This window comes from Bactrocera neohumeralis, chromosome 6 (genome assembly GCF_024586455.1).
Source record: "Bactrocera neohumeralis isolate Rockhampton chromosome 6, APGP_CSIRO_Bneo_wtdbg2-racon-allhic-juicebox.fasta_v2, whole genome shotgun sequence".
NCBI lineage: Eukaryota > Metazoa > Arthropoda > Insecta > Diptera > Tephritidae > Bactrocera > Bactrocera neohumeralis.
The window spans coordinates 1,359,519-1,384,263 of record NC_065923.1 but is presented as its reverse complement, the minus strand read 5'-3'; the positions used below and the strand labels follow the sequence as shown (position 1 = coordinate 1,384,263).

Genomic DNA, 24,745 nt, shown 5'->3' with positions numbered 1-24,745 from the left:
ACACCCCCCTCTCGCGACGCCCCTGTATACATACATATTTAAGTATGTGTGTGTGTGTCTGCAGCTAAGTCGGTTACTTAGTACACGTATTTGTTGTTAAACTGACAAATTTTTACTGTTTACCGTCGAACGTGAATAACTGCTAAGGTAAACAATGGCGAGCGGTAAAGATCAAAAAACAATTTCGAATCGACAAAAAGCGAAGAAAAAGCCACAACGATGACGCGGAGAACTACGGCGTTGGATTAAGCAGCGATAACTACAGTCGCGTCGCCTCACTTAATCGATGCTATTTTGTGGCTCGAGAAAAGCTAAACAATAATAATAAATAGATATGTAACATAACAACAACAACAATAATAAGAGAAGAACAAACACACGAAATGATAAATATGTATGAAATGGCAACGTAGCGCAACGAATTTAAAGCGAGTAGACTAGATTGAAGTGGCTCTAGATTCTAGATGCAGAAGTTTACATGAATAAGCGGTTGTTCGTTTGTATATGTGTGTGTTTGTGAGGCAAAGCACGAGATGACTTTTGAGGTTGCAGCTGAATTGTTGGGCGTTTGCACTGATGTGAAAACAACTGTTAAAATATCTGTGACGAAACGTCTTTTCCGATTTTACCCGCCGCAAACGAGTCAGCAGCGCACATGGAGAGGGGAGGCAGACAATTTCATATCATTTCATTTTTCTCGTTTTTCTTTTTTGCACAAATCATTTTTGACAGCGGCAATATGGTGCAGTCACCACTCGCACAAGTGCTGTTTAGCATCACAATGCCAGGGTACGAGCACATGAATAATTTTGACACGTAACGGCATACACACATACACACGTGCAATATACAAATATAAATACATATGTGAATGTATGTATGTGTATATTTTGTGGTACGCGCTTAAGTGCGGAGGGTTCAAACTCACCGCAGCCAGCAACCACAGCAAATTGCTCCTGTTTACACGCAGGATAACACAGCACCAGCAAAAAAACGAAAAACATATGTATTTACAGCAGTGAAAACAACAGCAACAATTTACGAATTGTCATATACAAAATGGTTTTTCAATTAGTATTACCAACATAGCACGGCGCCATGAGTGCGCATGCGCCTGGCAGCCATAAACGCGCACACAAATGCACGCACAGGCGAGACAAACTAACAAATGGCGAAAGAGACAATGCCGGTGGCAATGCAAAAGTCATGCTTCTATGCCCACCAAACATGTCAAAATTATTTATTACATCACAAACCCAAACCGTTTTAGGCGACCCCTTGGCAAAAGCAACAACTAAATGTAGACACCAGAAACAAAACCAACTAGCAAATATAAAAAAACACAAAGGTAATAAAATTCCAACTCACAGCATTGCTGGCGCTTAATGTCACACAGGATAATAAAAGGGGACTTAGGCAGGATGGCGGATGGCGGCAAACCAATGAACACAGTAGTGGCCATAGAAACAGCTATATATGTAGTACATACATAATTGCGTGGAATTATGAGTGGTAAAGAGATATATGTACATAACTACAAGTATTTATGGGAAGGTATTTCTATTGCTTACAGTGAGCCAAGAAAATACCTTAAGGTGTAAAACGTCAAACATCGTGCCATTAGTCTTCGCCCAATTTACATATTTTAGGTGCAAAGATACACTGTTATGAGTGAAATACACAAGAGTGACATTTAGTCTGTCGCGAGTTTTTTTTCTTAAAATATAAAAGCCAAAAAATATATAAGTGTTTTGTATTGTCTTAAAGTATTCTCCCATATAAAACGTTTTAAACTTTCTGTTAAATCCACAGCCTAAAAGTACCTAGTACGATTAGTATTTTGAGTCACTGTATAGCGTATTTGTTTTTTTCTTTTGTGTGGCCGCGAATACGCGAATAGATACCAGAGGGAATGTTAGCTCAAAACCCAGTGTGTGCTTTATCAAAAACACGCGATCAAACATAAAGTAGTAGCAATAAAAAATACGAGTACATGAGAATATTAAGTATCACCCGAGAACATGGTGGACGTCAACTAATTCAGAGTCCGTACATACATACATACATACTTACGTGTTCACACTTAGCTACGTTATATCCTCGTCACTCTGTTCATTTATATATTGTCAAATGTTGTGGGGTCCAGCAATGGCTTCAGTCACTTTATTTTATTTATAAAACTTTTTTCAGGTTTGTGTGTCTACTTTTCCCTTTTTTATTATATGCCTATGTCCTAAAGTTTAACATTTTTGAAAATTTTCAGTTAAGATAATTTTTCGGCTTGGGGGTTTTGAAAATCAAAGCTACAGCGAAAGGGTTCTTAATAGTCTTTCTAGAACATAAAAGAACTTTATCTAATCAAACAAGTACATAAGGGAAGAAATCTATTAATAATAATTTTTTTAATCTCAAGGACTTAAACTGTTAATGTCAAATATATGAAATTAATTTTTATATATGAAATGAATTTCTATCAAATTTAAATTACACTAAAATATTCGTAAAATAATATACATAAAGAACACTTTGAAATATTTACAACCCCATTTGGCTAATGGCCGAGACATCGTAAATAACCTTGGGCGCCAATTTTAAAAATTAAAAAATAAAAATAAATAAAACCAAAGAAAATTAAATGAAAATTTCAAAGACAACAAAAATTTAAACAAATTTATAGCCCACGAGAAATTTGAATATTTACGACTGAATTTGCTACTTGAAATTTGTGTCGATAACACAAAATTCCTTATAAGCTTTTAAGTATAAAATATTACTTTTTGAACTTGAGAATCCGTCGATGCAAAAGTCAACAACATTTCCAATTGTAATTAGCATAAAAAGTCTCGAATTTATGTTTTAATTTGAATTTAATGAAATGTTTAAAGCCAAAAGCCTATTGTTCTCTTAATTTATGGGAAAGACGGGTTGAGGTTCCAGTATGTGTTTTCTTATAGGAATTGCCAGAGTAACTGTTAATATATACATACAGTATATATTCTACTCATTAACCGAACATAATTGCATAATAGAGCCATTGAACACGCTGGAGTTAAGTTTTTGTTTTCCGAATAACTACCGTTACTTTGTGCAAATTGTTTAATGTTCTTCGCTTTACCACCTTCGGATTACACGCATAACCGCATTACTTACATTTGACATATTACGATTTTACGTGCACAAATCTACAATTCTCTAGACCTCTGCTCCCCATTTAAGCCTAGATTAACAGTTTCGTTTGTTTAGCCATGTTTGTGCAACATTTAGCCGCTTCATAAATATTCGTAACGCTTTATGAAGCTAATAAAGAAATTCTTCCCTTCGAGTAGAGTTAACCATAAACAACATCCAAATGAGGAACCAACGACTTCGCCGACTTCACATGCCACATAAAAATCACGAACGCTGCCGACGGCTAAATGCCAACGTTCTAATGTTATGCAGCGATTCCACAGTTATACCACAAATTTATGTCTTTGCTCTCTCTCTTTCTCTGTCGCTATAGCTGAAACCTCAAATTTATGGCAGTTATTACGCCAATGATTAACATAAAATTCGCGTATTTCTTAACTTAGGGGATCTAGCGGAATTGAGTTTGGTTAATTTATGATAAAAAATTGTGTAGTCAGTCGGGAGTAACTTTATCGTAGATTTGTCAACATATTTTGTGTAAAACTGTTAATTCTATTTACAATATGTATTAGGTTTCCGATTGTGTAATGAGTTTGTCTAAAAAAGCGAAATCAAAATTTATATTTTGAAGACATTTTTTGGGATTCAAGTTGTTAGAAAATATAATTTTTCTTGGTAAAGTTAAATGATATTAGTAAAATAATTAAATATTGTTAGCAACAGAAGAAATGTTTTTTTCGGCAAAATCAATTTATTGTATTCAAAATAATCTCCTTCTGCTTCAATACAGATTTTTGCAAGGTCCAAAAGCCTGTCGAACAAGTGTTTTACCTCGTTAATCGTTATGGCCGCCAGTATGCCGGTGCAAGCCTTTTGAATGGCCTCTACGTCTGCATAACGCTTTTCTTTCATAGGCAAATGCATTTTTCCGAAAAGGAAAAGGTTGTACGGTGCCATATCAGGTGAATACGGGGAGTGGTTAATGGTTAAAATGTGATTTTTGGTCAAATTATCGTTCACAAGCGTCGATCGATGAGACGGCGCATTATCGTGCAACAAACGCCAACTTTCATCTTCGCGTGGAAACCGTGCACATACCTCTCGTAAGCTCAAATGTTCGCCATAAACTTATTTCATCAATTGAAACGTTTCGGTAAAAGTTTTACCAATTTTAAAACAAAATTTAATGTTGGCCCTTTGTTCGAAGCTCATTTTCGCACCGATAACACAAACACACTTAAAACGCAATAGCCTCACTTCCAATCAATGAAATCTCATGAAATTCTCACTGGACAATCAATAAAGATAGAAGATTTTAACGCACCAGTATAGATACATAAATATGGCGCTAGCAGGGTGCGCTAGATTAAAAAAATCCCTGTTTACTTTGGAACGCACCTTGTATCGTTTTTAGTAAAAACATACTATTTTCCTCCTTTTTTACATGGTTAGGCGAACTTACACCTCTCATTTAGAAATTATTGCTGAATCCAAGCGACTCTTCATCTAGTTCATTATAGATTAATGCCATTTTCACTTACGTCCCCATTCCCCAAAGCGCCTTCATTTACAAATAGATTTGGATTTTCTTTTACATTACTAAATAATTTACTAGAATAAAACATATATTTTTTCATTTTCTCCTTACAGACTGAGCTGCGTTCTTGCGCGGCATGTGGGGAGCCAATCTCGGATCGGTTTTTTCTCGAGGTTGGCGGTTGTTCGTGGCATGCCACCTGTTTGCGCTGTTGCATCTGTCAATGCCCGCTCGACCGACAGCAATCGTGTTTCATCCGCGAACGGCAAGTCTATTGTAAAGCAGACTATGGCAAGTAAGTATTAACCGGCAATGCGAGAGAGCATAACACATACTTAAAAACATGTAGGGATATCAGTGAATATGCATGCATGTCTGTGCTAAATAATATGTAACTGTGTTGTGTGTGAATTTATTAAGGCAGACTGTTACCGAGCCTGTTTTGACTCTGTCCTTAGTTTACAGAGATTATATGATTTCTAAGTTTAATTTCGGCAACATTAATATGCCATGATCTGTAACAAAAATGACAAATTCTTAAATTTTATTATCAAAAAGAGTAAGAAAGCGCTCGGGTATAACCGAACATTTCATACTCTAAACTTGCAAAAATAAAAGCCAGAGAGTAACTTCTAGTACATGAGGCTTGTTAGTTATATGGGGTCTAGTGCAAGTTTTTACCCGATTTTGTTCATTCGAAGCACAAATATGCACCGTTATAAGAAAAACAAGCTCGAAATGTTGATGAAGACCGCAATTTGTCGATTCAAAGACGTTCCCAAGAATTGGGACTGTCTCAATCCACAACCTGGCGGATTTTGCAAAAGGATTTGCATTCGTATATTTGCTGATTCTGCCTTGGAACAACTCGAAACCGATAACGAGTTTTTAAGAAAATTATTTTTTCCAATGAAGCTCACTTTCACCTGAGTACTGCAGAAATTAAACAAAACTGTCGATTCTGTTGCGAAGAAAATTCACCACTCATGAACATCCATTACATTCACCTAATTTGTCAGACTGGTTTGGTTTAGTTTTTGATCTGGTGGAATCATCGATGCGTACTTCTTTCGAACTGAAGCTGGTGACACCGTTATTGTCAATAGCGAACGGTCTTGATCGACGATAACCCCAATTGGAAGAAGTTGGTCTTGACAATATCTGGTTCCAACAAGACGGGACTAAGTGGCACACAGTGCGTGAAAACCCGAAATATTGCGAGAAAAGTTTGAAGATTCGATTATTTCAAGTAATTATGATATTGAATAGCTTCCAAGAAGTTGCGATTAAACATCAGTAGACTTTTTCTTCTATAACGGCAAAAGCTTAAACCAGGTGGCTAAAAATGTGAATAATATTGGTGTTGCCACTGTTATAGCAGATCTAGCGCAGTTATGGTTTTATCGACTTAGTTCTTGTAATTTTTATTTTAAAGATGTACCACGCTGCGGAAGGCCAATTATTGAGAATATCGATCGAATATCGAGGTACGAACCGTAGCCAAGCCAGGATTCAGAGTTGAGAAGATTTGACTTTTGTGTTTGGTGGATTTGATGGACCTCTATTCTCAACATTCACTTCATATTCGAACAAACTGGAGAATATTTGACCTAAGTCGGATCATTATATTTGTACTCTATAAAACAAATACTTAAAAAATTTTAAAATTTCTTTAAAGTTTATATAATTATAAAACTATTTCCGAAAATATTTTAATTACACAATTGTCGTGATATCAAGATTTCGAAAGTTAAATTTCTGGTTTGGGATTTTGTTTTCTTGTTAAGCTTTCGTCAAAATTTCCCTTTAGCAAATGGCTCTCAACTCGCCATATTTCTGCTTCAATTGGTATCTGTTTTCATAACTGACTGGACAAATTTATAAGAAACAACAACTACAAAAAGAAAACATTCAATAATTGTCATTGTTTGTAATATTTGTATGCATTTGTATTTATGTCACCATAAATGGAAACCATATACTCAGGTGTCGAATAAATATTTTCCCACACTCCCCAAGATATAAACGAACTCAAAAGTATGATATGAAAATATTTTCTAAACTTTTAAATGTAACGCAGCTAAGAGCATTTGATTCAACACTTTAAGCTCAAAAATAAATAAAAAAGTTCAAAAATACATAAAAACGCAAAGAAATAAAATAAACACAAAAACTATATACATATGTACACATGTAGATATACGCATGCGTTTGTGTGCGTAAGCAGCATAAGTAAGCGTAAAGACAACAAAAACAAAATAATATTAAATGCAAAGCTAGTAATGTTCATAAAGTAGATTTTCGCTTCGATTTGCCTTCCACTCGCTTCAACGACTATGTGAGCTTGTTTATTTTTGTTTTTGTATTATTTAAGCGTGTTTATTTAACTTTATTTTCATGTTTTTTCACACACTATCTATCTACTGTCACTTTGAATTTTCAGTTCCATTGAGTGGCATGAGTCGGTACAATTGCGCTCCGTCGCGGAAGGTGTCCCCAAAGACGGTGGCTGCGCCTCTGCTGCGGCCTTTACAGCAGCAATGTCCCCACGGACCAGTTGGCCACGACCGAGCAGTCGCACACACACACACACATTTGTTTGTATGGGTAAAGATAAATACATTGCAGAGTTGACTGCTGGGCCAAGGCAGTAAGGCAATGCTCAAAGCAGTGCACGCTTGTTGTTGTTGATTTACTGAAAGAGATGAAACGAAAATGACTGATGCGGTTGTAAAAATATTTATTCTCCAAGCTAAGAATTTTAAGTTGATTGTTGTTGTCATTCGTGTTGCTGATATCGATGGTGTTGCTTTGGTTGTTGATGTTGTTGTTACACAAACGTGCCAGTCGCACCAAACAAGCGACCAACTGAGAATAACACAGCATAAATATTGTTGCTTTAATTTTATTTTTTTTTCTCAACTTTTATCTATAAGATACACAATCGAGTCATTGATGCAGATGTCGCCAAAGCGATTGAGCGCACACGCACGCACCTTCGTTTTTATCTGCCAGCTGAGGTGTGCGCTGCCGAATCCGGATCGGCGCGTTGTAAATTGCAGACTCATTTCGAAAAGTGTCAAGTGAAGAAGTGTGACGAGGCGAACAGCGATGAAAATAACGACGCATATGTGTGTGCGCTTGTAAGCCAAAATGTCAATACAGACACAGGCATATGCACACATATACACACAGACGCAATCCAGCGCACTCACTCATGCCACTTCCGGTGACAAGTGCTCGCACTTCGCGCATCAGTCAGCCTGATTTGAATGCTGCGACATGATTTGCTGAATCTCAAACTCGACACAGCTACACACGTAACTGCCGTTATACAAATGCACAGGCACTTGCGCTTTACGTTGCTGCTTAAAGCTTAAGCTAAACACTTTAACTTTTTGACCAAACGCACTTAATGGCGTGCATTGAATTTAATCCGCGTCTTAACGCCTTAAAGTAGGCTCAACTTAAAATATTTTCACTGTGTCACTAGCATTTGATTTGTACTCCTACATAGTTATGTTTATTTTTGCTTGCATTTCATTTATTTTTCAGACGCTTCGGCGCAAAATGCTCAAAGTGCTGTCGTGGCATCTCGGCGACGGATTGGGTGCGTCGCGCACGTGACCTCGTCTTCCACTTGGCGTGTTTCGCGTGCGATCAGTGCGGACGACAACTCTCCACCGGCGAACAATTTGCTCTGATAGACGATCGAGTGCTGTGTAAGGCGCATTACCTGGAAACGGTCGAGGGTGGCACCACATCAAGTGACGGTAAGTGCGACCACTTGCGAATTTTTTGAAGAGCTAATTTTTTATGCTACTTTAAGTGAGCCGGAGGAATTCTATAAATTGGGTTTTTTGGTATTCAAATACTCCGATCATTTTTATTATTCAAATAAAAAATCTACCAATATTTGGATTTTGAATGTAAGATGGGTGCAACTCAACTGCTGCACAAAAATAGTGATAACCCAATTTTTTTTTTAAGTCAAAAATGTACTTGATTGCACTATTTTTACGTTTGGTTGAAGTTTTTGTACGGCGCCTCCCCAAATTTTTTAACCAATCTGTTGGCTTGGTCCTTGCTCTAACGAAAAGTCAATAAGGCTTGTATTATTTTTGTTAAAGAATCTCAGCAATAAGGGGTTTATGGCTCTTATATGTATGCATCTTCCTTTTCTTAGCTTTAAAGTGCTGATTCGTTATTTTAGGTTATCCGGGTATAATACTTAAAATACTTCGAAAACAAATCTCTTGCCCTTTCCATATAGATTTGTTCTTGTTCACCACACCCTTCTTTAGACTAATTTTAAATTTTTTCTAGAAGCAATATCCGCTAAACCGGCTCCAATAAACTTGCCACACATTTGGCTGAAGCTGATCAATTCCTCTTTAAGAGTATTGCTATACAAATCTTGTATAGAGTTCTTATCTTAAGGCCCGGCCAACATTTTTAATTCCCTTGATCCCGTTGCCGATCTCCTGGAGGACATTCGAAAAAGTCTCAGACAGTTTTTTGCTTAAAATTATCTGAATTCCAAAAGAAAATTATTATTACAATAAATGAGTGCAATAATTCTGATTTTTGACAAAATGGCGGCTTCACATCAAAAAGTTTTTTTTTAACTTTTAGAGAAAAACGCATTCAAACTTTTGACACCGCTGACGAAGAGAAAAAATACTTACAAGTGAGCGCGTAACTCCGAAACTATTTGCCAGATTAATTTCAAATTTTCGGAGAATATTCTCAAATATACGAATAATACATTCGATATATTTATAAAAAAATGTATTTTTGTAATTTACTATTGGACATATAATTGGATTTAAGGAGCTCTTCTGTCAACATCCCAGTCTCTCGCATGACTTTGACTAGTAACTGAAGGACAGAATACACTTCACAAACTCTTCAAAATCGTATAGCCTTTAAAAATACAGTTTTAAGTATAGTAATGACCAATTAGATACTCAAAACATGATAATATGTTATTTATAGAATCTTTAAAATGCGTTTTAATCCAGTAAATGTCCAGCTAAGAACAGTTGCACGGCATAATCGGCATTATTGTCACACAAAGGCGCGCTCACTTTAAGGCTTAGAAAGCGGTAAGCTCCGACACCACTTGCAGCACTTGCCAAAGTAAACAGTAATTCATGCAACGATTATTGAAGCCGACTTATTGTGGCAATGACAAAAGTGCAGACTCCCTTTAACGCACACAAACCCACACACATGCGAAAAGCAAAATATGAAACACCAACGAAACATTTCGAAAAGCTCGGAATCTAGCCGTGACGAATTCGGTGTGAATGCTTAGAAAAGCCACTACCAACGGATGTGTAGAGTCTATGACAGCAGACTCCATCACAAAAAACATAGACTGAGCTGCAGTTGAGTATTTTGGATGCCTGGGTGGGTGGCGTCGGCTGTGGCATCCAAAACACTCGCACATTTCAGACACGTACACATATTTAGGATGGCAACATTGGCAGCTGGCATCCCTGGCAAGAAGAATTGACTGGCTGACTGCGCGCCACACACTTTTATACGCACATCCATGCGGCTTGGAAGCAAAATATGGCCAAAATATGTATGTATGTGTGCGTGCATGTGCTATGTGTCAGTGTGTTTGTATATTTGCTGGCTTCTGCACTCGTCTGGCCGCCACGTTTGACTAATAAGAACCATGTCAAAACAACGCATGTCAAATGTGACGTCACAAACAAGCTAACGGTTGAAAACGTTGACATCGAAGTACATGCATACACATCAACACACACTTGTTCACACCCACGCATTCATTTGTTTTATGAGCTCCAGCATTGACATGTCTGCCATGGAATATGCATGCGCCGGTAGCCGTGGTTTTTGCTGTGGTCCACAGAGGGGCAGCGCAACACTCTCGGTGTTTATGCACTTCCACAGGTTGGCAGCATTGCACAGCAAGTTTTGCGCTTCGCTCGTTGCACTTTTGCGTTTGTGTGCCGCTCACTTTTAAGCCCTAAATTGCATGCGATTGCATGGCTTTCAGTCAGACAAAAACAAAAGCAACCGAAGCACTCGAAAAAACAATGTTGTCACAAATATACGTACATACACATAAATACGTATATATATACATATATGTGTGTGTGGTTTGAGGTCCACAACAGTTTGTGTCAACTTTGTCTACGGTTTGCTCAAACTCAAGTACTTGTGTGTGTGTGTGTGTGTGTGTTGGGGGCTTCTACTACACACATTACTTAATAGCGCAGCAGCTTAGTATCCTCTGCCATATACTTAGGCACTCGTATTATCATATTTGTTTGCAATGCGGGCCAACGGTGAGGCCTACAAAAGCTTAAAAGTGCCAGTTTTATGGCATTTGCTTCTATGGCACTTTGCCACTTTGCTGGTTGTGTGCAATCATTTTGGGTTTAAACGCTGCAACGTGCAACGCATGGTGTGCTTAAACACCCCAAGGCAACGGGAGTGCTTAAATACATTTTTAAGTGGTTCTCTGTAGAGACTTTAAGTCTTTAGTAGCTTTGAAGAGTATAAGCTAAAGTGCTGGAATACTATAAAGCTTTGCATTTTAAGTTAATATTAAAAAAAAATTCTCTTGCGTAATATCACTTCAGAAAAAATTAATATTTCCAATCAAATGCTTAGTTCCTAGACTCTATTTTTAGTTTCAGCTGATATTGGAACATCATTGTATTGATATGACACTTTTAGTAAGAATTATATTGGGCTATTTCAATGAATCCGTAGCCTTAGTTCCAAAGGAAACTGAAAATTTCAAGCAAACGCGTTCTTATTTTTATTTTTGTATGGAAAAAATCAGCCAAACACACACTAATTGACATATTGAGATCAAATTTCACATGAACACAAAAAAAGTTGAGTTATATTGTTGGCATTTGAAATCGTAATTAAAGGTGAAAGGCACCAAGCTGAAACTCAATTTCCTCTATGACACAGGCATGCATGCATTTGTATCAAAAATAGAATTCTGAAATATTTCGCAATCATTTTTGTATATTTATGCTCATGTGTGTATTTTTGCATAATTTAGTTAAATCTTCCATCTTCCATGTCATAGAACTCCAAGGCTAGTAAAATTTCAATAAAAACTTATGTAATAATGTAATGTAATAACAAAGAACACAAAAAATACTTTTTATTTCGATTCTTCGAATATTTGCAATCATCCAATCGCACTAATAACAATTCCTCTTTACCGTTTATTTCTTTTACCGTTAATCCGCACTCGGTCACTGCATTTTTGGGCATTCAACAATTCTAATAACGATGCGGCTGATGCTGCCGCTGCTGCTTTCGCTGATAACTCTGTCGATTAACTTGATTACATTGGCGCTGGCGCTTCAATCCGCACACACACGCACATCAACAACACCATTTTTGTTGCACTACGCATTCAACGCATTAGACGGCTGTGATGGTGATGGCTATCATAAAAGTAAAACGAAACGCGTACGCACCACCTTCACCGAGGAGCAACTGCAGGTGCTGCAGGCCAACTTTCAGATCGACAGTAATCCGGATGGACAGGATTTGGAGCGCATCGCCTCGGTAACCGGTCTCAGTAAGCGTGTGACGCAAGTTTGGTTTCAGAATTCGCGAGCGCGACAGAAAAAACACATTCATGCTGGTAAGAATAAAAGTAAGTAGTTGTTGTAGTTGTAGTCGTTGTTTAGTAAAAGTAATCCAAAAGGTGTGCATTCGCATGTATGCTTGTTCATTTTTCTGTCGCTGGCACTTAGCATAGAAATGGCTAATAGGCGACTTAAGCGTTGATTCACATAAGTTGAAGCAGACCCAGCAGTAATAAGACAGTTCAAGAGGTCCAAGAGTAGTTAGTTGCCCAACATGCTTTGCAGCATTTTTTCTATAAATAAATTGTCAGTTTTAGTTAAACTATTTAATATTAAGGTAAGAGATCTATCTTCTTATAATTTAAAGATTTAGTTCGCTTGCGATCAATAATACTACTTCGGGGTAAAGATGTAATAAATATTAAGAAAAAGTCATTTTCACTTGAAACATTTTTTAAATTAAAATATTTTAAGCAAGTGAAATAACTTAATAGCAAATGATTGTATAACTGGTACTATTCTGATCTTTTTTAAACTAGTTAATTTTGAGTTTCGACAGTTTTGTTGTTAATTGGTATTTTTATGACCTTTAAGGCAGAAATGTCTTATTGCATATGCAAATATGAAAGATACTACTACATTTATATATAAGGATACATATTATATGGAAATATATTTATCTATTTAGATTAGGAAATGATGTACAATTGTAGGAAATAAGAAGCTCCGTATTGAGACTTTCCTTAGCTCCATAACATTTCTGCATTAGAAGAAGAATATGAATATATTATTTTGATATATGAATTTGTTAAATACACAATTTCAAACTCATTATTGCAGAGTATTTATTTCAATATTTCTGACACAAGCTTTTAGAAAATCACCTTCCACCCCAACAAGTTTTAAAAGAAACTATTAAATCACAAACCAAATAGTTAATATTTCAGCTGGAGGTTCCAAACAAAGCCAAATCAAAAACCGTGCAATTTGACTGGATTGCAATCTGGTCGAAATGTAACTTGTTTTTATCTAAACACTAATGCTTACAGATAAAATTCCTCCTACAGCATTTTTGTACCATTACGACTATCTTCTTTCACTTGACTTGTGGCGAGAATATTGGCTAACAATTTCTAGAAGTACGGCGCCAGTAATTTTGGTTATCGTTTAAATTGGAAAATATGCAAAACCGACGGAGTCATTTGGCGATTTTAAAATATTAATTAATATAATATAAACATAAAGGGTAATCATGTGTTGCCGGCGATGTCGGTGCTGCTAAACTAGCAATGATGCAATCTTGTTAAGGCGCCACGGGAACTTATGACACTTGCTAGCGGTAGCCGCGCTGCATTTTATTTCCATTCTCACTGGGTGACTGCAAAGAGCAGGGAGCGAATAGAGTAGGCTGACAGGATAATGTAATAAGAAGGATTTTTAAGTTTGCAGAAGGCTAAGCTTATATTATAAAAAACTTCACTGGCGTTTATAGAAGCAATACAATCGTGTAAACGAAATAATTCAATTCATTAATATATCTCAAGTGAACTAACCGCTTAAATACAATTACCATTCCCATTTTCATAAAATGTTTTGTATTAAAGAGCATATATTTTAATAACGTCATAGTTTTACCACTTACATATATAGTATGCATTCATCTGCATGAAATGTCGTTGCAACCTATTCGCCAAATATTTAGAATTTACTAATATACTTAAATTAAAAACTTCAAAACTACAAAATCTCGATTTCTTATATTTTATCTTCATTTCTATTTGCAGTGCGTGAACCCGAAGGAAGCTCATTTGCCCGCCATATTAACCTGCAGTTAACGTATTCATTTCAGAATAACGCCCAGAATGCCATGCACTTGAACGGCAACTCAAAGGGATTATATCCAACGCATGGTGAGTCAAAAAAATTTAATTTTGATATAATTACTAAAATTTTAGTGTATTTGTTTCAAAAAATAGTTTTATAAGTGGAATAGGCCACTGGAGACATTTTTTAAAAATAAAAATTTTCCTAGTAGGATGAAACCTTTCCGACCGGTTTCATCCTACTAAAATATCAAACATTATGGCAAAAATAATTTGCATGCGATGGGAAAAAGAACGGGAGGGGCGTGGTTGAAATTTTAATGGTTAAAAATAATTTATCTCGATTTCCAGCAAAACTAGGACTCCTATAATGAAATGCTATATGACAATATTGTAGGCAATGAAAAGGTCTATAACTTTTGTATATAAACTTTTTTCACATTATTCAAAATTTATGCGAAAAAAATAAATAACCGAGATTTTTGGGTTTTTTAATTTTTATCTTTCATGAAATTTTAAGGAAATTTACCTTCTTATGTCCAAAACATATTGTATTTCATTTCTATGAATTTCTTCCATTTTTATCATTTTCAAAGCCTTTTGCACTAGTCTAGTAGTAGTTTATGAAAATTTAAATTACTATTAAATTTGATTTTTCTTTAACCGGAAATAGTTGAAACGCTCGTTTATTTCAATAATGTCATAACTCAAAACTAAATCTTTTTAAAAATTGTTCAAAAAATTATCACTTTGCACAGTTGAAGCTGTCAAGAGCTAAAATTTGAACCCTGGCTATTGGATTAAATTTATTTGTCATTAGTCTGCATTAAATTTATATTTTTGACTTATGTCATACATTTTGTAAAGAATCAATATATAAGTTTTTCCAATCTGTGTCATTTCTGGCATTGACATTGAAACCATATTTTTTTCAAAAGAAGCAACTTTGATAATATAAACTAAATTTTTGAATAACTTGAAATTCGATGAAAAAATATAACTTTAACAATTGCTGAAAATTTCCAAAAGTAGTACAAATTTTGCTTAACTGAATTTTTATTACTATCCGTTACATTTTATATTAACTTCGCCTATAACCCACTTCTTTTCTTTTCATCTCTCAATTTAGAATCGTCCATGGATGAACTTTCGCAGGACTCGAGTGTGCATTGCATGCAAAGTGAAGTGTGACTGGAGCATTTGAACCACCATTAAAGGAGACATATATCATACATATGCTCTAAACTATTGGTGGCATCGGAGATAAAGCTACACACCTACACATACGCGCAAACATACACCTAAGTGCGAACCTAGGAAATCACATTTCAAGGGAGTTTTGCGTATAAAAGCACAAAAACTCGAAAACTTAAACCCAGTTATACATATGAAAATCAAAAAACGTCCTAACCTAGTCAAAATTACGAAAACAAAATGTTATGCAAACAAATTAAATGCGGAAATTGAAAAACGTCCAAAAAATGGCTAAAAGCAAATGGCTAAAAAGAGCGAAAATCTACGCCAAGCAATTCTTCTGCCCCGCGGCCAGTATTAAACGTGAATATATTTCATTTTTTTTTTTTTGAAACTAGCAGTAAAGTAAAATTTTTATTTAACTTTAGACTTTTTTACTATAAAAAATTCAAATTTGGTACAAAAAATGTATTTGAAATAGTCAACACTTTGGACAAAAAAATATTTAAATAAAATTTAACTATAATTCCATTAGCTTTCGAAAATTCAAAAATCATGAATGCCAACCTTGAAGAGCAACACAAATCAATTCTAACTTTAGGCTTAGCAAAAACACTAAATATTTATAAATAAAAAAGATAAAACTAGTAATTATTGTGACGCAACAAGTTCAATTGAAGGCCACTCCTGTTGGCGCTGCGTGCACGCTCAAAGCGTGCCAGTGGATACACATATGCACACACACATATATACATATATATGTATGCGGTGCCGAAACACTTGCGCCGGCGCAGCGGTGTCATTTCCATCTAAAAAAAGTTAACTTGCATTAACTCTAACATTCCTTATTGTAATTTAAGATTCCATGAGCATTTACTTTAAATCAATTATAACTGTTAAGTTTAGCAAAACAAACAAGCCAACAAAGAGTAGACACATACAAGTACATAGAAAGGCGTATGTACATATGTATAAATAACTAGAACCCTGTATATAAGTCCTAGTTTGCACCTGAAAAAAATCATAAAAATTAAAAAAAAAAATATTCACACACTCAAACACAATTATGATCTGCGTACGTTTAGGTTTGTATATAAATTTGACCTAGTGTCTACACCTAATATTAGTTAATAAAAATAAATCAATATTTTTCCTCAATAAAATATTTTAAATTTATTTATATATGTACATATATGCATGTATTAAATCTGTGTATGTACCTTGTGCATAATCGCTTTGACTCACACATCCTACTCTTGTACGTTTGTATGTATTGAAGCTTCGTATCGCCTTTCTGAAATATAACTTAAGCTATTGTAAAATATTTAATGTACATACATACATACATACTTACTTACTTAGCCGTGTATGTTAATTACTTATATTGTATTATTAGGAATTGTTATTGTTTATTTCTTGTTTTTTAAATTTGTAAACAATTAAATATATACTCTAACTTATATTTCAGTTGAACTAAAATACAGAAATGTAAAAAAGAAGCATAAATTGTAAATTGAGTATACTTGCCAGTATGAAAATTAAACAAAAAACTAAACAAATTATAAAGAATCTAACAGCTAGTTAACACAAATTATAAAATATGAAATTAAATACAGAAAAAATATTAAAAGAATTTTTAAAAGAAAAATTTAACAAATTAGTTTTTATTATTTTATAAAGAAATATTTTTTCGGGTATTATTCTTGGTGTTTTTGATGGTATTAATCTCAAATCCGGCATAACCTTAAACTGTCAAATGTGAGAGATAGAACCCAGGCATAGGCACTAAAACTCTTAGTGTTGCAGCTACTGTTTGCTTCACAATTTCATCAACTTTTTTAAGAGGGCTGAAATCAATAAATAAATACTCCAGAGGCATTAATTTTCACACCTGGAATGATGAAAGTGGTGGCACTGCCGACGGTGGCACTGCCGACATATACCTGAATTAACATATCTCCAGACCAACTCAACCAATTTAAACAAAATTCAGCTAACATTATCCCGACATCCTACTCCCCATATGACACAACTTTAAATTCCATCTGTTTTTTGTTTTCACTTTCCAGTACACAAATCAAGAGGCAGTGAATATATTCGGATGCCAGCACGAGTCTAAACATTGCCAAAATCGGACCATAACTGTTCAAGCCCCCACATTCCTAATATGTGGACCCCAATTCATATGGATGAACAGGTCAATACTTCTGTTAGCTCCCATATATATAATCTTATTCTTCTTTACTGGCGTAGAAACCGCTTACGCGGTTATAGTCGAGCTAACAGCGCACCAGTCGTTTCTTCTTTTCGCAAGGTGGCGCCAAGCGAGGCCAGGTCCTTCTCCACCTGGTCTTTCCAGCAGAGTGGAAGGTACCCCTGGCAGATACTGCGTCGAATACTTACTTCTGCTGGAATGTTTTCGTCCATTCGGAAGACATGACCTAGCCAGCGTAGCCGCTGTCTTTTGATTCGCTGAACTATGTCAATGTCGTCGTATATCTCATCGATCAACGCACAAAGGACCATACATATGTATGTATTTCGCAGAACCTTTCCCACGAAAACTCGTTGCCTCGACTCATCAGATGTTGTTATCGTCATGCCTCTGCACTATATAGCAAGACGGTAATAATGACTGACTTATAGAGTTTTGCTTTTGTTCATTGAGAGAGGACTTTACTTCTCAATTGCCTACTTAGTCCGAAGTAGCACCTGTTGGTAAGAGATATTCTGCGTTGGATTTCGAGGCGGACGTTGTTGTTGGTGTTAATGCTAGTTCTAAGATAGAGAAAATTATCCATGACTTCGAAGTTATGACTATCAACAGTGACGTGGGAGTAGCAAGTGCGACGACTGTTTGTTTGATGAGAGGAGATATTTCGTCTTGCCCTCGTTCACCACCAGACCCATTTGCTTCGCTGCCTTATCCATTCTGGAGAAAGCAGAACTAACGGTGAGGTTGTTAAGGACAATGATATCAATATCATCAGCGTACGCCAGCAGCTGTGTACTCTTATAGATGAGTTCCGCAGCTCGAATTGTTTCCTCCAAAAGTAGGTTTAAGAAGTCGCACGAAAGGGATTCCTTTTCTGAAACCTTGTTTGGTATCGAACGGCTCGGAAAGGTCCTTCCCGACCCGAACGGAGCTTTTGGTGTTGCTCAACGTCAGTTTACACAGCCGCATTAGTTTTGCGGGGATACCAAATTCAGACATCGCGGCAAAAGGCAGCTCCGTTTCGTGCTGTCAAAAACAGCTTGGAAATCGACGAAGAGGTATTGCGTGTCGATTCTCTTTTCACTAGTCTTTTCCAATATTTGTCGCATGGTGAATATCTAAAGCCACACTGATAAGGTAGAATCAGTTTATTGACGGTGGGCTTTAATCTTTCACACAATACGCTCGATAGAACTTTATACGCGATGTTTAGGAGACTTATCTTTTTTGTGGATTGGCAGAGAAAACTTAAATTCCAATCGTTGGGCATGCTTTCGTCCGACCATATTCCACAAAGAAGCTGATGCATGCTCCTTTACAAGTTTTTCGCCGCCGACGATATATGTATCTAAGATAAAAATAAAATAAAAATGTATCGCTATACCTAAAATGGATAAAATCGTGTGAAGACTGGCCTTAGACCCCATACAACTAGCAAACCATAAGAACCTGAAGGTATTTGCCCAGCTTTGATCCTGGTAATTTCTGAAATATTTGCTATGTCAGCTGGGAAAAAATAACTCAACTTTGTAGAAAGTTTATTTTTATAAATTCTCGATTTAATATATTTAATTTTATTTCAGCATTTATTTTTATCTGAAACTCGTTTGTTTCCCTACAGAAAGAATTACATATGTATATGTAGTAATTTATTTTACCGAATTCATTGATCGATTGCCTGTGACATTTGTAAACGAATTGGCCTAAATAGACAACTTTTGTTCGCCGAACTGACATTTCGAATAAAATTCGGTTCATTTCCGGTCGAAGGTGCGCTCGAGTATTGGACACATTGCTTGTGTATAATTTCATTTCGTATAGCATTTATTTTTTATTGAGTCATCTTTACTTTATGTCGGTTATAACAAACAACAACAAATGCAATAACCACTGCACTTATTGTAGCCTTTAAACAACGTAGACTTGGTGTCTTCATTCTCAGCTTATAAAAGTGGTAATATCAAATAAGAGTATCTCTTAGGTTGCAAGTCATGCGGATGAATTCTAATGTACTCAACAACAAACTGAAGTTTTCAGCAACACGATCAACAACGATCTGCCCGCAATCGATGCGGCGCGTAAAAGCAACAACGGCGGTCGGTATTTATTTTATTTTAATTGAATTATAAGCCTAGATTATGCGAAGATTTCCTGCTGTCTGTCCAACTGGTTGTGCGATCACCGGCAAACTGCACGCTTGCATACATACACACTTACTCACGAATGAGTAGATCGAGCAGAAGATGTAGAGGCAGTCAGAAGAGTGTTACATGGTAACCTCAAACGCTGTGAGATCGCATCCGTTGCGCCAAGTGATTTTCAATAACAGCAACTTTATGGAGCTGGCGATTGCAGCAAAGCGCTGCGTACCTCTAGTCGTGAGTAAGCAAACACATCTATATGAAGGAAAGGTGTATGTGTGTAGTCTTGTTTTCTGTTTTTGGATATAGCCGGACAGGCATGATGGATATTTGTGAATCAATTTGTGAAAAGCACAATCATAAACTTCAATATTATTGATCAATGATCATTGCGTCCAATAACGACGATGAGCTCGACTGCTACGACGGTCAACTGTTTGAGACATCAATGATCCAGTAATCACTGGAGTTGTGTAAACAGCACAAATGTTCGCTAAACGTATGCCCTATATGAATATGAAGCCTTTAATACCCTTAATATGGTCTTACGCATTTCCAGTTGTGTTATGATTGTTTATTTAGCCGAAAGGGATTTAGCCGAAAGTGACACTAGCCGTCTCAACAAGGCTCTTAACCTAACTAACCTTAGGAAAATTTCTTCGAAACAGCTTGGCTGTTCGACTTGAAGTTTGACACGACCTCCTTACATACATTTGTCTGGTCATGATCGAAGAAATGGGGGTTTTAATAAAAATTTCGATTTTTAAGTCACTTTGAAGTGTAATTCTTTAAAAAACAAAATTACTACTTTTTTTGAGAAACCTGCCATTTTGTCGAAAATCAAAATTAATCGTTTCGATTATTGCGGTTATTATTGTATATTTTACAAAATTAATCGTCAAGTATTAAGATACATTAAATTCTGTTAATGTTCATGTTTTATTTAGTTAATAAATTAAATGAATAGTTCTTAATGGAGCGCTAATTCGTATACGATAACGGAAAAACATTGTTTCATACATCTTTTAATGTATGTATGTATGTCTGATATCTCCACAAGTAAATATGCTCTAAAGGGTATACGGTGTCGGCACTGTGCCAGCGTTAAGTGGCAATATCTATGTTTGCTATGCTCCCTCGTGCTCACATCGCGTGACGCAGTACATGCATTGCAACCGTGTCGGACAGGACATGCGCTTGATATAATCTGATGCTTAACCAAGCGAGCAGCTGACTAGGCGAAATGTCCGCCTAACTGACCGCCCGGACAACCTTACTTGGCTGTGAATACCAACAAATGGAAGTGAAATTGTAACTTTTTGTAGCTTGTCGACTAAATTGCCTCGTTCCTTCAAACCGACCACAAGCCGACATGACGTTCTATTCATATAGGGTAGTCGAAAAAGTCTTTTCGTATTATGTCAATAGATGTCATATGTCTCCAATGATACCAATCACATTGTGTCATACCACAAAGTCTTGGAAAGGTGAGATTTTGGGCTTCATTAAAAAAAAAAATCGGGGAAGTTGAAAAAAAGTTACAGCTGTTCAAAAATAAATGAAAGTAATAAAGAAACCCGCTATATTTTAAAATTTTTGTATAAAAAAGGAAAGAATGCCACACAAGCCACCAATGAAATTTGTGAAGTTTACGGAGACGATGCTGTATCAGTTCGAGTAGCAAAACAATGGTTCGCTCGCTTCCGTTTTGGAAATTTCGATGTTAGAGATGCACATGCTCTTGTCGGCTGACGATTGACCAGGACCGTAACATAAGTAGCCATGACATCGATAAGGAACTTAACATTTATCATCAAACAGAAGCTCGATGTTTGGGTACCACATGAATTGTTTGTGAAATTTAATGGACCGAATTAACATCTGCGATTCTTTGCTGAAACGAAATGAAATCGATTTCTGAAGCGAGTGGTAACAGGAGACGAAAAGTGAATCAAATACGACAATAATGTGCGAACAAAATCATGGTCCAAGCGTGGTGAAGCTCAACAAATGGTGGCAAAGCCAGGATTGATGCCTCGAAAGGTTATGCTGAGTGTTTGGTGGGATTGGAAAAGAAGCATCCACTATGAGCTGTTCCAGCCTGGTCGAACGATTGATTCTACATTTTACTGTCAACAACTGATGAGAATTAAGTAAGCCATCGAAAAAAACGGCAAGAACTGATCAACAGAAAGGCGTCCATCAGGACAACGCTAGACCACACACATTTTTGATCACTCGGCAAAAACTGAGAGAGCTTGGCTGGGAAGTTTTGATGCATCCACCGTATAGCCCTGACTTGCACCATCGGACTACCATTTGTTTTGGTCAAGGCAGAACTCCCTTAATGGAGTACAGTTGGCTTCAAGAGAAACCTGTGAAAATTACTTGTCGCAGTTTTTCGCTGAGAAACCAGAAAAGTTTTACCCTGATGGAATGTCTCTAGCGGAAAAATGGCAAAAAGTGGTCGACCAAATAGTTCATTAAAGTTCATTATAAATATAAAATAAAAATTGAAATTTGATTAGAAATACGAAAAGACTTTTTCGACTACCCAATATGATAAATAGATTTCTTGGGTTTTCATTTCTCGAGAAATATCTCTCGAATATCTTATATTTTATGTGATGATTTCAAAAACAAAAAAGAATACAAGCATTGCAATCGGTTCCAAACCTCATAACACACCAAACAAATCGCCGTCATTAATAATAATCGCCAGCAAGATATGACGATCTCCTCACAAGCCACAGACACGATCATTCGTCTTATTTGAGTGTGTGAGTATGTGTGTATGTCAAGGTAAGCACTCGCCACAGATATTTGCAATATTTCATTGGAAATGACTTGCTTAGAAAAGTGTCTTGTGTTGTTACTTCTCGGCTTCCACTTAGTTAAAAATTATTACGTTTACCGATCGTGCGATGTTTGCACTGATCACTTTGTTGTTGCACTGGCAGTACGCGTCAATTTATAAAATTCTCACATATGGTGCCTGCTGTTGTGTTGGAGAATTATGAATGATGTGTTATATTTGCCAATCGGATGTGTGTTTACGGTCACGGGAATGCGACATTGTCCACATCTTCCTATCAACATCTGCATCTGCACTTTTATTTACATGTCAAAGCGCTACATATCAACTGCTTGCTCTCTTCTACTACTTCTTTGTACACACACATATATGTATAAATATACACATTCTCTTCACTTCTTGGCGAGAAGACCTGTCCGCCTTTTTTGATTGTTATTTTTTATGTTTTCGTTTTCAAAAATGAGTGATCACGCACATCGGGGGGACAGTGTGATAAGCTCGTTTTTCCAAAACATGTTTATCCGTCATCATTCGACTTTTATAATCGAAAAACTCAGAGAAGACTTGGTAAGTTATTGACAGAACAGTCAGAATAAAATATTATAACTAATGTAATCAGATCTTATAAGTCCTAACCGTGTGGAAACAAAAGGTCCTGGAAAAGGTTAGCCTTCCTGAACTAAAGTTTAGGGGCTAGGGTGTCTTTTCTTGCTATTTCGCCAACTTTACGATCATCCGCGATTCCCTTGTGGTTTTGAATCCCACTCATCACAAAGTGATACGATGAGGTGAGATTAGGCATTCCTTAACTAGTATTGAAAGCACGTTTAGTGAGCTGGAGTTAATAGACAGTTTCTGACAATATATCTCTCCAGTAACCTTCCCTGTAAACTCAAACCCACCCGTAAAGAAGATCACTGCCACTCTCCTGCCGCGGGCTTTGGTCACCCATGTCTCTCTCGTAGTTAAGCGGCTCGCGAAATTAAAGCCAAGGTTTAGTTTGGTGATTCCATGATCTCATAGATCATCAGATCGTCAGTACTTATCATTCCTGTGATATTGTTTAATTTTATTTTTATCCGATAAACAATAAAAACAAAGGCTAATTCTCTGGACTATCTTTCCTGTGGTCAGCACTAACCAATAACTCATATTTGTATGCTTTCTCTTTGGAAGAAGCTAGAAAATCTTTTCGAGATCTTTACAGAATGGGAACTCTTATAGTTCTAGTTCACGACTAGGCATAAACATATTATTTATTTTACACATTTCGAATAACATCGACTATAGCACCACCTAGCGAGTTTTTGTTCCAAAACATTTCTGATTTCTAAAAATTAGGAACTTTGAAGCAAATCAAACAAATAATCTTTTAAATTTCGAAAACTTACTTTTGCTCATCTTCGGTCCACCGTTCGGCGAAACTCAATAAAGCGTGAATAAGACTGAACGCGCGAAGTGCATCATTTTTCAAAATCATTCAAACACTTGTTAAATATTTTCTTAACCGATTGAGTTGTGTTCACAATACAGCGAAAATATTTATATGCCGTCTATAACAGCAACAGCAACAGCAACAACAAAAACAAGTAAAATATCACTGTACATGGCATTTTTAAGCGTGTTGCACATAGACAAACTGCTGCTACCAGCGCTGCAACTGTCGCTGGCAGTGTTGTTGTTGTTATTGCCTCAATTGTATGTGTTATTGATGTTACGACATACCGATGTACATACATACATCTTGCCACATAAGTAATAGCTTTGGTGTTTTTGTTGGCCTCGCTAGGCACGCTACAAACGATCAATATCAAAATGCAGTGATTGCGGACTGAGGCAAATGAAGATATGAAGATGGAAATGGGTATGCAGATGCACAAATCTGTTGTTGAAGTTGAAGTTGCAGATGAAGTTGTTGATTATTATTGCTGTGCGTATGTGGATATGCTGCTCTCAACGATTTGTTGCAGCTTGGCAGCAGCTTCACACACATACATACCTACAACTGTGTCCGAATGCTTATTTGTATGTTTAATCATCGACACTTCGCATCAACGCAATGATTCATAATTCATGATTTGTGTTCAATTCATCGCTCATTGACGGACTGACTGGCTGGCTGACCAAGTGAGTGACCGTCCGTATGCTTAACTGACCAAGTGACAGACAGTATGACCGCCGCCACTGCGAGCCAGTTAATTTGTGAGTATGTATGTACTTGCCTCGTGGGGTGAGTGATGAGCTCAATAATGAGTGTCGAAAGACGTGTGTTCGTAACCGATAGCGCTTA

The 24,745-nt window shown here is 36.5% G+C and overlaps 1 protein-coding gene across 2 annotated transcripts in view; it reads left to right on the top strand.

Moving 5' to 3' along the window:
- The window catches only part of LOC126762936 (LIM/homeobox protein Awh), a 48,305-nt gene extending 31,409 nt beyond the window's left edge, over positions 1 to 16,896 (top strand). Inside the window, exons 2-6 of one of the 2 annotated variants that reach the window (XM_050480004.1) lie at positions 4,780 to 4,961; positions 8,222 to 8,439; positions 12,102 to 12,335; positions 14,052 to 14,177; positions 15,220 to 16,896. In XM_050480004.1, the coding sequence (XP_050335961.1) occupies positions 4,780 to 4,961; positions 8,222 to 8,439; positions 12,102 to 12,335; positions 14,052 to 14,177; positions 15,220 to 15,281 (822 nt within the window). In that variant the 3' untranslated portion in view covers positions 15,282 to 16,896. The remainder of the gene's footprint in view (positions 1 to 4,779; positions 4,962 to 8,221; positions 8,440 to 12,101; positions 12,336 to 14,051; positions 14,178 to 15,219) is intronic. The other variant, XM_050480005.1, reaches the window with a different exon arrangement.
- Positions 16,897 to 24,745: the final 7,849 nt, after the last annotated feature.